Source organism: Cinclus cinclus, chromosome 3, assembly GCF_963662255.1.
Source record: "Cinclus cinclus chromosome 3, bCinCin1.1, whole genome shotgun sequence".
Lineage (NCBI taxonomy): Eukaryota > Metazoa > Chordata > Aves > Passeriformes > Cinclidae > Cinclus > Cinclus cinclus.
Genome location: NC_085048.1, coordinates 44,242,247 through 44,255,657, shown reverse-complemented (window position 1 = coordinate 44,255,657; position 13,411 = coordinate 44,242,247). Strand labels below are relative to the sequence as shown.

The 13,411-nt window shown below is 35.6% G+C and overlaps 1 protein-coding gene across 1 annotated transcript in view; it reads right to left on the bottom strand.

The window, feature by feature from the left end:
- AFG1L (AFG1 like ATPase) overlaps window positions 1-13,411 on the bottom strand; it is a 59,928-nt gene that overhangs the window by 32,141 nt on the left and 14,376 nt on the right. The window contains exons 4-7 of the mRNA XM_062489924.1: window positions 12,921-13,022; window positions 11,509-11,639; window positions 6,229-6,328; window positions 3,249-3,307 (exon numbers count right to left, since the gene is read on the bottom strand). Coding sequence (XP_062345908.1) covers window positions 3,249-3,307; window positions 6,229-6,328; window positions 11,509-11,639; window positions 12,921-13,022 — 392 coding nt within the window. The remainder of the gene's footprint in view (window positions 1-3,248; window positions 3,308-6,228; window positions 6,329-11,508; window positions 11,640-12,920; window positions 13,023-13,411) is intronic.

Here is a 13,411-nt window from a genome sequence, read left to right as displayed (position 1 = left end):
AAATACATCTCTAACTATTCAATATTTCAAAAGAAGAGAACAATGGGATAAAATCAGAACTGAAGAGGAAACACACACAGGGCAGAAAATATTGCCAGTGGTGTTACTGACCTGCCCAACAACACAGACCTGGGGCTTTTATGTGGCCACCAGCTGTAGGACCTGAAGCTTTCATGTGGCTCTATGTGGAACTTTTCAGTTGCAACTTCACACAACAGTCACTTGCCCCAGTAATCTACCACCTAGAAATCTACCACCAATATGGACAAACTCTATCTTCCCTAGAGTGCTATTTCACCCTTTTGCTTACTCCACAGAAACTTGTCTGCAGTTATATTTGTAAGAAATAGGACCTCAAACACAGACACTGGAATTACACAGACTGAAGAAAATAAAAACAAAATTGAGGATGAACATGGTTAGATCTAGGGAAGAAACCATTACTTTTGATTATTTGAAGATGAGAAAAGATATCTGTATAACAGTTACCCAGGTATCTAGAAACTATGTGTTCCACTGAAAAGGAATGAAAAGAGCTTGAAACCGATTTCAAGTGAAGCATCTCTTCACAGAAATATACTGCCAATACTTTCCATTCATTCTACGTTCCCAAGAACATTTAAAGGAATTTGAAACTCCTGTGTTGAACTTGAACCATTTTTAGTGCTCAAGTCTTATTTTAAGATTTATGATCATGAAAGTTAATTACTGGAAAAAAACCCAAAAAAATCAACACACCTATTCACTCCTGCTAAACCTCAAACCAAAGTCCTCTGGGAGGCTCTGAGCCCAGGGAAAACTAAGACAGGAGTTAGTCCCAGCTGTCAAAGCCAGTACCACGGGACAGGTCAGATGAGACTAACATTGCCACAGACATGCATGGCTTGGAGCGAGGGGAAGGTTGAGAAGACAGTAAATCAAACATTTGCAAGCAACCAGTGCAGTATTTTCCTTCATATTTCACAAAAATCCTAGCAGAAATCATATTTACATTTCCTAGTCACGGAATTATGCACAGCTGAGGCAGAAGCTACTTTATCCAGTCACACCAATGCCATCCCACAAATTCTACAAACATTGGGGAGGCCTAAATCTGCATTTCTCAAACCACCAAAGGAAGAGTATCAATCCGGTTCTATCCATACCTTTGTACTGTAAAGGTAATTGGTTAAAATCTTACTCTAGAATACATCCCAATGTGATTTTTAAATGCTGATTTCTGCTGTATTTAATTTAAAATGTAGATTTTGATATTTCTTGATTAATAATTTTAATACCATGCCTTTATCCTTCCACTTTCCAACCAGGGTCAGAGAAGCGTTTTGTGAATAAGCTTCCTGTGATCCACCTTTTGGTCATTATGTCTTTGGGAAAGAATAATATTCCATTGGTAATATTTACTGAAGTGACATTGAAGCCACATATATTTAGAGTGGTGTTAAAACACAAACGTGCTGGGAAAAAGAACAATGACAGGAAATCCAGTATTTTAGAAAGGCCCTTACGAATTATGTTAGCATTTACTTCTCCCTTCATTCATTATGATGATAATATTCATCTGCCTCTAGTGTGGGTTGTGCTACTTGTTTCTTTTTGCAGTACTCCATTCTCTAGACTAAGGCACCTTTACTGCTTCTCTCAGCATTCCATCTGCTCCCTACTAAAAAATTTTGATTGCCTTCCCAGTCCTGATGAGGTGCTCTGATGTATAAACTACATTTCTCCTTTTTTGTTTTTTAATTCAGCTAGCTAAAAAGAGAAAAAAGGAAACTATAGATAAGCATACATGATAGGTATTCTTAAAGCCTGACAATCACTGAAATTAAAGAGCCTTATGTTTATCAGGGAGAAAACTAGGAGTCAAAAGAAAGATATATAGAAAAGAATGATTTGTCATGGTCGCTGCATTTCAAAAAGCAAATGCATATGAAATTATTTCCATGCTTGAAAATACTCTATGATTGGGAGCTCTCATTCAATGCAGCCAGCTACAAAATAAACCCTCTTCAAGAATCTGAAACAGAAGTGGCTGTTCATTTATTTTTATGTTCCTTACTTTTCTAAAGCCATCCAGGTAAGAACCACTCTCACTGGTAACCTCCCTGACTTCACACACAGCCAGTCTGAGATGCACAGGAGTGCCATAATCATGTCAATGGCATATTAACTTTAAACCTGGTAATTGTACAAATGTCAACATTAGATGGGTTTTTCAAATGTTCTTAGGCGATTAAGCAATCCAAGAAGGTCCACTGAAAATGCAAGGCACTGTCAGCTGCTTTAGTGCTGACCACCTGAGCAGAAACATCCAGTCAATGCATCAATTCAGCAATTCCAAAACTCCGATCACGAAGCCAAACCTACCTAAACTCTACCTTACAATTCTTTTATCCTAGATACCAATACAGCTTACATTATTTATGCATTTATTCTAGCAATACTTCTGTGAGGTAGGGAAACACTTTTACTTCCATTTTACATGTCATGTCAATCCAGGCAGAGCAGGATAACAAGAGCTGTATGTTAGCCCTCAATAACATAACAATACAACTGTAGCTTGTGAATAAAAAATATCTGCATCTCATCCAGAAATAAAAAGTTCATATTCTTTTCAACAGCAAAATAAGCACAAATTGTGCTATTCCTAAAGGAGGGATCCTCCATTTTTTAATTTAAAATGGAGTTCTATAGTTTTTGACCTCTCACAACATAACATGCAGAGTGAAGGAAGCTTGCTTCAGAGCCACTGCTTGTTGAATATTACATGAAGCCTCACAAACAGCCACTGATAAAATCTATTTACACACGAGAAAGACCCAGACACAAGGTAATTGAGGAGTACAGAACAAGCCCCACTTTCCTTACATCAAAGTAACAGCAAGCTGTTCCATCCTTATAAAAGTATGATAACCACAACACAGTACAAATGTCAGAGGGATGCTATGTTACACAGCACACATGCACCAGCAGGGAAGTCTTATCCAAACACTTTCTGCTGCCTTAGGCAAAAAGATAACTTTCTATCATGCTAAAGAAGTCCAGCTTTAAAAACATGTTAATTCCAGATGGAAAAAGGCCCTTCTTGCCTTATCTTCAGTTAGTTTTGCTCTAAATAGTTAAAGCAGATATATATATATATATATATATAATCTGGAAACTGACATCAAAGCAATCCTATACAGGTCTCCTACAAATTCATTAATATAGCAGGCAAAACTGAAAAGCATTGAACAAGTAGCTCTCCTTACCTTCAGCACAGCAATGAATGGTACAAAATTTGCCCTCTGAAGACCATTTTTATAGAGATCTGAAAGAAAGGAATTCAGTACCATTTTGCTACTTAGTCTTAATAATGTCAACTTGTCTAGTAAATAAAACTCAATGCTTCTAGAGACAGGAAGAGGAACAAAAGACAGAAAAGGAGAGTTAAAATCCATTTCTGTTCCTTTACTGTATGAAAATTCAATACAATTTTAGGGAAGAAAGGAACATCCTGAGAAAGGGTGAAACTGGCAGGGAGCAAAAAATGATTTAAATCTCTAATGACATATAACTAATTCCAGCAGAAGAAATTAAAGCAGCATCTGTCTTAAAGTAAGGGTATTAAAAAATATTTGTGATGCTGGGTATACATTGGTATACTCATACACATTGTAAGGCCAAACTAGGCAACTGCTAAACCCAAGTATTTAGCAGAGGGCAAAAACCCCACATAAACTAAATATACAGCATTTGTCTTTACTAAGTCAGCATCATTCTTGTCTGATGTACTGTGGTACACTTTATCTTTTAGCAATTCTGCCAGGTACACCCCCCCTCTTCAAAAGCAAGTAGAAGGATCACCCCTAAGGCAAAAAACCTGAAAAATTAAATTAATATGTAAACTAAGGCAAAGTTGCTAAAAACACGACTGAATAAAGAAAAAAAATAGTATGTTATGTAGCAAAATGCAGATCTGCATCATCAAACAAAATACAAATTAACAAAAACTGCAAAGTAGCATTTTTCATCTTACTTATCTCTATATATTTATACAACATAAACTTTTCTTCTCTGGGAATTATCCAACTGCCCAACAAGTTCATAATAATGACTTCTTTGAAAACACAATCACTTAAAACTGTATGATGATCTGCTCTGTTTCATTAATACTTTGAAACCTTATAAAAAGGCAGCTTAGCACCTATAACTGTCAGAAGGAACGAATAAGACAATACAGACAGCTGGTAGATAGATCACCAAAATTCCACACAAAGCACGTGCCAGGTCATTATTATCCTTTATATTCCCCATATTTAGATTTATATTCCCCAGTTAAACTAAAGCTTTTATGCTTTACCAACATCTCATGGTGGACAGAAGATGCTGCATCCATGACACACCAACAGGGCACGTACAGAATGGTTTTCACAAAATTGGCTATGTACATGGAAACATTTTGAAAAATTATCAGTAAAGACCATTACTCTAATTACTAACAAACTTCTAGGAAACCATGTATCATGCTCATTCCCAACTCAGCAAATTAGGATAGTCATGTATTTGCTAAAATATGTAGCAATCGACTGCATATTTACTTGCAAAAATTAGTGAATGTGTAACAGAAGTTATTCTAGCTAATGGGGCTGTGAGCTTTGTATCATGTCGCTGTTTCATGAGGATCAAAAAAATAAACAGTCATTTTGGTGGAGAAATGAAGCCAGGACTCCTCAAATTCCCTCACATTCCCCTAAAGCAGCAGTTCAACACATGTACGTGTATCAGTAATGGTCAGCAGCTGGGCACATCTGCTCTCTAATAAAAAAGCCACTTTCCCCCTTTGTATCCACAAGAAACAAATCTCTCCATTTAGTCTTAGTCCTTGGTGTGGCATATTACACTAACCCAACTCTCCTTCCTGCAGGGGGATGTCAGACACACCATGAGCATGCAGGAGTAGTGACCAAAGCAGAGAGAGGAATCAGCCAACATCTGGACTGTACCAGGGTTCAGCTCTGGACGTGCTGTTCTTGACATTCTCTGAGGTACTTAATACAAGTGCATGTATTTCAGGTTGATACAGTGACTTAATATATATGAAAAACACCCATACAACAATAAAGGTCACAAAATCATGTCTTGATTTAAAACACTGGCTACAATCCTCAAGTTATGATAAAAAATTCTCCTGAACTTTAAAGAGCAGTGCTTCAAAAAACCGAAGGATGGCTCTCAAGTGAGTAAAGCACCAGCACTCAGTCTATCTGTAGTCAACACAACTCCAGTAATTAAAATTTCATCTTATGTAAAAAAGGAAAATAAGCCAATAGGAAATAGTTTACTCCCCTAATAAAGAAAAACATTTGTGTGGGTTTTTTGGTTGTGGGTTTGTTTTGTTTTGGGTTTTCTGCTAGGATAAAGTTCATTGTAGAATTGCCCATCATAAGTGATTTTCTTTTACACAATTAATTTGGGTAGGAAAATTAATGGTTGTTACAGTTAATAATTGAGGTAACTCCTTCAGTATTTTAAATTGATCAATCTGAAATGTCATAAAATTTCATGCATTATGCTCTCTGCTAACGCTATAGAATACAAAGATTTTTCTCCTCTACAAAAACTGACAGTTACTGCTCAATTAAAACCCATACAGATTTGGGGACTTTGTTGAAGGATCTACTTAACTAGTCACTAGAAGTGACTAGTCGCTATAAATAAAGAAGTAGAAAGAGGTAGAAATGGAAACAACTCTCCTCTCTTCCCTCAAACCAGCTTGTAAGAATGGCATCTTGATAAGCGCTGTCCTTCAAGCTGGTGGACGACATCTGCAAGTTTCTGAGTTAGAAACTCAGAAGGAATGTGATCTCACTTCTTTTCTTTTGCAGGATCTGATCTTTTCCTATCCTTAAAAATATTCAAAACAGGCAATATCTTACTCCTCCTCAACTGCCCTGTGCCCAAACACCCTCTCACTGGTTTGGATAGAGGAGATGAGATCAGAAAACACAGAAGGTTTTGAGAGTGGTGGAGAAAGGAACACCGAGTTTGAGATAAAGGAGGGGTAAGATTAAGTGAAAAACCTTTCTTCTTTAAGAACAAGAAAAAGCAGGGGACAAGCTGGAATATCTCTGATTCTTGCAGTCTAGAGAGTTCATTAGTATTAAATACTGTATGACATAAATACAATTGTTTTGTAAGATACTGAGATTCACTGGATTTGGGTAATACTGGTAAAATGTTTGTTTTTACCTTCTGGCGGCCTGTTAGATGTTGCCACAACGACAACCCCATTTTGGAAGAGATTTTCAAAAAGCTGCTTCAGAATCATGGCATCAGCAATGTCAGTGACCTGAGAAGACAACACATTTGTTTTATCTTGCTTTCAGCTTCTGCTGCAATAGATCTGCAAGTGGCTTTGTAGCTAGGAAAATGCTTGTTAGTGAAAGCCATGGAAAAAGATTCTAATTATTGCTTGGTGAGAAAAAAAATAAAAGGGATAATTAATAAGCAGTGAATGCACCACAGTCTTTCAAAACTTGCCCACTCTTTATTGTGGAACTCCACCATTTCTTTACCAATTGCTAAATTATTCCATGTTAACTTCTATTATAAAACTACAGGTGGGAGACACAGAAAACAGACCCAAACATTTAAGAGTCTACTTAATTAGGAAAACATTAAAAAAAACCCCAGAAAAATAAAAAGAGATACACACAGGCTGTTTTACATTTCTATTACCTTTGAGGCAAAGGTTTGCAGAGGTGAATTTAAAATGGTCATGGGACTTCAGAAATAAAGACAAGTAGCCAACTATACATAATCAGCTGCTGTTGAAAATAGAATGATATGACATAGATACTATTGTGTGATTGTTGCAAAAAACAATTCAACAGATGGCCCATCACAAAAATAAGCAATTTCATTGTTCTTTTTAAGTGCCTTCTATTACTGTCCATGAATAATCAAAAGGCAGGCAGTCACTTCCAGCACAGTCAGCCTCTTCTAACCTTCAGGCACAAAACACGAATGAAAAATAAAAATGGGTAGGGACAAGTGATATTGGGGGGGATGGGGGGTAAAGAAGAAAATATTACTGTAAGATAAGCCATTAAGTAAAATTTCTTTAAGTATCTTAATTTTAGCTTAATAAATTTGCTTTATAGTACTAATAAATAAAAGCATACAGGAACAGTGCTGTAAAAAAATATAGAGTTTTTTTCTGAAAAAGCAGCAATTCATATTTTACAGGAGTTCACCATCTTAATACATAAACCACCTTTATGATCATTACACTTGATTTTCCTGCAGATCCTATGGTTATTATAAAGACACTTGTTGCATTTTGGCTTGCCAAAACAGATCCCAGTTCTGAGGAAATAAATCAGTGGTGGCATGCTGGAGTGTTTCATTCCCATCACACAAGAGATTGACAGATTGCTGTGCTTTCACCACTGTTAGATGTGTATGCTGTGATGGCAACACATGTGCAGAAATATTTTACCCAGTATTATGTTTTCTTCTACTCCACACCCCCCATTCCCCATCATTCTCCCATTCTAAATAACTTTTCTAGGCAGGAAAAAAATATATCATTCTACACTGGAGACTTAGGTAAAAGACTTATGTTACATTTCTCACAGCTAGTTTTGAAGCAATAATGTTCTCAATGAATGATATATAAACACTGGTTTCCTTCTCCCAAAGAATTTTTTTCGTTTTGTTCTACGAACACCGTAATAGGGATTTTTTTTTTCCCTTTCTAAAAAACAAACTCTTACTCATTCCGTAACACATGCCTCAGATTTGCTTATCTCTGGTCCCTAAGATCTGGTATTTTAAAAATTAGTAATTCGCTATAGTACCATATGTTTAACACACTTGCTTATGGTTTCACTTATCAATAATTTATTTCTTCTGGATACCAAAATTTAGGAACTTCTCCCATTCCTAAAAAAACAAGACACACGAGGAATCACTACAGATGCACATCTTGGGGTCACGGAATTTCTTTAACTACAAAGCCAAGTTGTAAAATTCTATTACAGAAGTAATTTTGTTATACAAACCTTTTTGTTTAATAGTACTACAAAGCATGCTACCTTTAGCAAACAGGGAATGAAAGAATATTAATGCTCACATAAATCAAAACAATAGCATTCACTTATTAATGAGAACTGTTACTAGACGCAGAATTCTGAGCTCCACTACAAAAAAGGAAAAACACAAAACAACACACAAAAAAAAAGACCCTCTTGAAAGTTCTGTCAAAAAGCAAGAGCCATTTTGAGGACCAGGATGCAAATATGAGCACTTTTTATCAAATACACTTTAGGAAAGATGAAACATTTCTATAAGGTAAAGCAGGTAGAAGACAGTAACTAAAGGATTGTAAGTTCTCCTATTTTTTACTGTATCCAGCATTTATTGTAACTGATAATAAAAGCAAAGTCTACAAATTATCAATAAGGAGAGCCTGCTAGGGGAGAGAAAAGAGAAATTTCATTAGCATTTAAGAGAAAAAAAAAGAAAAAAAAAAAAGGAAAGACACTAGACTAATAGTTAATTTACATGCCTAAGTGCCTGACACTCAGTCAGCCACTGATTGGTACAGCTCCACATAATGAATGACAAACATAAGCATGTATTATCAGCAATTAGTATTAGCACAAAAATAAGAGCCTAATTTTTATTAGAGGCTTTTAATAGAATGCAGGTCAGTAAAAACTCCCTAAATTGTTCACTTTTGTAGTCCAAATGGTACCTTTGGTACCTTAAGGTTAACACTGCATGATTGCTCAGCTTGCCAAGAAGGAGGGACTCTGGTTTCATTACCAATACTAACATAAGTTACAGTCCTGTGCCAAAATTAGAGCTTCTAATTACCTGTGTGCTTGGTCACTGTTAGCCATCCCTGGTTCTGAAATACCATCATTACAAATGGCTAAATTTTAGGATTTTTCTTCAAAATGAAGGCTTTTTTAGAATGGCTTAAGACTTCTGTGATTAAAAAAATACTACTATTTCCAGCAAACTGTATGACAAAGATCAGCAAGACATTGCAATGCTTTAAAAACCTGACAGCCTGGAGCTCAGACAACTGCTTACAAAATCCTGCTTCAATATGGACAAACACAGAAGCACAGTGCCATTACTGAGGTCCTGGCCATCACACAGTATTTCCACAAAGAAACATTAAAACTTCTTTTTTTTAATACAACATTTCAGAACACAGAAAATTACTTTTAAAAGAAGTACTAAAATATTTTTTTTAGATCAGTTGGTCAATTCTTCACTTGCTTAACAGTTCTCTGGGCTTTGCAGGAAGATTCAGTTTGGAATACTGCTGTTTTGCTTTAGCCCATTGTCAATGAGGAAAATGCAACCTCAGCAATGCTTTTGTCTTCTTAAGTTCTGCATTTGGTTTCCTCTGCAAAATGAGCATTAAAAATACGTTTTGCTGCCCCTGTTTAAGATATCACTCATCCATGTTTTCATTCTTAAGATAAATAAACAATTTCAACTTATTCTCCTATTTTTTTTTGTTCAGCAGGCATCTGAAAGCAGCTTGAAGTGTTTAAAGAAAATCTCAATAGTTTCTGATGTTGCCTCCACACACAATTATTTTGCCAAAACAACCTCACTTTTCATCTGTCAAAACAAAGAGTTGCTTTATCCACAAGTCAGAGCAGTGTATGTTCTAAGCTTGCAGTACTTTCCAGTTTCATTTTAATCTAGCAGTTCTTTAAATACGAGTAAATCAGACTGCAGGGGAAGAAATCCTTGATCTCCACTGCAGAAATGAGCTGCAAATATCCCAAATTAAATATGGCTCCTTATTATTAATGTTAACGGTGTCACCGTGTAGCTTTCTCTCCCAGCCACTGCACTACTTTATGATTATTTAAGCAGAGGGTTTCTTATCCCAAATTCAGTGCCTTCTGCAAATCTTCAGGAAGCTGGAACTCCTCTTAAACAGCCAAAACCTGTGTAGAGTTCCATGTTAGAGAAAATGGCAAGAAATCCAGTCATTCAGAAATCTGTGAATTTAGAAAAGTACTATACCCAAACCAAGTAGATTTTAAAAATTCACTTATTAATGCAAAGTCTTGGAAACACATTTTGAAGTATAGCTCTTGTATTAATTTCCCAACTGCAACAGTTCAACAGAACAAGTGACTTTTACAACTGAAGGCATTGGTGTACCACAAGCAAGTCAGCAGGGGGAGCAGGCAATCAACTTGGGAACAAAAAAAACCCAGTCTCTCCCTTTTAAATGTGTAAGTATTACAGACAGACTGTAAACACTGCAATACTGCAACATGAAAGCAGTGAGCACTTATACAGAAAAGCAGGTATTTACACTAATACATGGTACAGCCATTTTCTACCATTTGAGCATTTAATGCTGTAACAGTTAACACCTCCCTCTCCAAACCTTCCCATTTCTTCATAGTGTAAGTACAACTGTCTCTGTATTTAGATTTGGAAGCCCAGCATAATCATATTCACTGGAGTGAGCACAAATTAAATGATCAAACAGCAGCAATTGCAATGACCCCACACATTCTGAAACCACAGGTCAAAGAACCACCCCTGCTTGAAAAATGCAAGAGAAACTTAAAACAAGAACAGCTGTTACTTGACCAAAATTTCCTTCATGGGAGCTAACCATAGAACAGTTACTTCCTCAAGTGTGCAGGTTTGCCAAATAATAGCTAGGAGATATAAACTGCTCCATCCATTTCAGAAATGTACTAATTTAACAGCATAACAGACAATTCACAGTTAATAGATTATTTCACTGTTGGTGATTTGAGAACTAATGTATGTATGTTCTTATCTTGCTCTACATTTTGTCTCTGTATCAAAAAAAAAAAAAAATCTCAGCTGGTTAAAGCTGCCAAATACCTCTAGCTTTTTTATGAAACATTTTTATAAAGAATTTTACATTTAAGTTTGTGATATGCCCTTAATATTCAGAAGCTGTGTAAAACAAATGAAATAATCAAGTTAGCTTGGGCAAAGATCATTTTATACACTTATTTTTAATTTTCATGTTTAATTCAATAGAAATTTCTTAAAATCCTTTATCATATGGAGAATGTTTGTTGCATTATAGGAGCCACAAAAGCAAAGATCAGTGCCAAGCAAGCATCAGGTGGCACTGTACAGACTCAGGACAGGATGATGGTCCCTGCCCTGAAGCATTCATGAGCCTCCAGACGAACTCTAGTACCCCCTTGTATGACATCAGTGACCAGACTGGCAAACGAAACCACTATAAGCAGACTTATGCTGATAACTTGCATCTTGTCTACCATGGAAAAAATATACCAAACCCCACCATCTTCAAAACTGTAAAGTGACTTCTAGGCTTTAACTTCCAAAGGTCACTACTGGCCAGTGATCCAAATACTATATTAGCAGTAACAAGTATCATATTTTAAGATCAGAAGTAATTTTATGAAGTTTCCCTGGAAAGGAAGGAGTCATCTCACCTGAAGGAAACTTCAGAAGGAGACTTCTTACCTGAAACTCATCAAAACACAGGAGAGCAGCCTCTTGGCTTATTTCCTCTGCCACAGGTGCAATTGGGTCATACGATTTGGCCATAAATCCTGCTTTTCTCTTCGGTAAGTTCTGCTTAAGACGATGTATTCCTTAGATGATAAAACAGGAAAAATATTTGGTTTTTTTCTAAGACAGGAAGAACAAAATTATTTAGCTAACAAATAAAAAGTAAACTGGTAAACTTAATCCAGTTTCAAGAGAGTAAAACACTTTTCAACCATATCCACACAACAGTTGAAAGCTCACAGATTTTGTGATTCTCATTTTGTTTAGATAGATTTAAAACAAATGTCAAAAATGTCTTGAATGCTATGCAATTATACTTTATCTTCTATAAACTGTTACAAATTGCAGTTTTATCTTGCTCTGAAGGTATTTTTACGAGTGCATTTAGAAAAGCAAAGAAAGAAAAAAAGCAAAAGAAAGCAGATGTATCAACACAGTTATACTTCAACATGTGAAGATGATGATAATGGCACAAAGTGAGATTATTAAATCCGTAATTTACTGTCTCGTGGATTGTATTGCATCTGACTATAAACAAAGATTCAGAAAAAAAAAAGATCCTGCAGAAGCAAGCTACCTTTGTTAAGATTAGCACAAATGACAAGAAATGGAAACAGAAAATCTCAAGTGACCCAGCAATGATAGAAAAGTGGGCACTAAAAAGTGGCTCGAGTTATTTATACCAGTGAAAGCTTCCCCAGAAAAATGCAGTTGTCACAACACTTGTAAAATACAGCAATAGTTAACAATTTGACAGAATTATAAGGTCATAGAATTTAGAAACAGAAGCAAGTTTTAAAATATCTAGAACAGCATCCCTGTCAAAACAAAGCACCTTATTCAGATGATCAGAAAATTTTCCTGCAACTTACGATGCTCCTCTTTCTATTACTTTTTTCCTGTAAATTACTGACAGTTTTAATAAATTAGTCAATCAGAATAGTTCCAATTCTCCTTGGCAATTATATCTAATTTAGTTACTGCTTATTCAAAATACAGACTGAGTTTAACCTTTACATTATCAGTTTTAGCAACTGCCTTCTTCAAATTTCAGGTAAGCTAATTGGTACCTGGAAAACATTTAGTTAAGGATTTTATTCTGACCAATACACTCAAGTGACATATATGACCAGGCATGTATATTTTTCTTTCAGAAAAGATACTTGAGAAATAATATGCAATTAGTATCTATGCTGGTATGATAAACCATGCTAAAATACTTTAACTTTTCTCCTCTTTTTTTACATTTTCTTTATGCCTTAATATTTAAATAAAATTACAGTAGTTAATATGACTATGAGACAGACTTTTTAATAGATACTGTATTTTATAAAATTCTTGTCGATACCTGTGTCTGCACTTACTCTGGTGTACATCCAACATGAAGCCATGAAAATGGACTCTTTTTTTCCTTTCTACTTCTAAGTGGGAATAGAACATGTCCATCACCATTGTCTTTCCTGTGCCTTCAAATAAGAACAATAAAAAACACTCAACAGCTAGTTAATTTAAGAGCAGTATGTACTGATTACAGTAATGATTGTTTGTTAGCTTGGCCCTAATGAAACTAATTTTCCATAGGGTAAGTACAAGACCAGACTATTGTAAGGAACAGTTACATTTTCTGTTCAAATATTTGGAACAACTACGTTTTTATTTCTCTGTTTTGAAATACAGAGATGGCCCAAAGGTTGCACAAATTACTCCTCATACATCCATAAAACATGTCAGTATTTAATTTGGAAAGCAAGTATGTTTTCATGCTGAACTGTTGCAACTAGAATATATGAATTCTCTCCCACAATTACTTCCCAAATTCTAAAATTGCATTCTTAAATATTAGTGAATGGGTAAT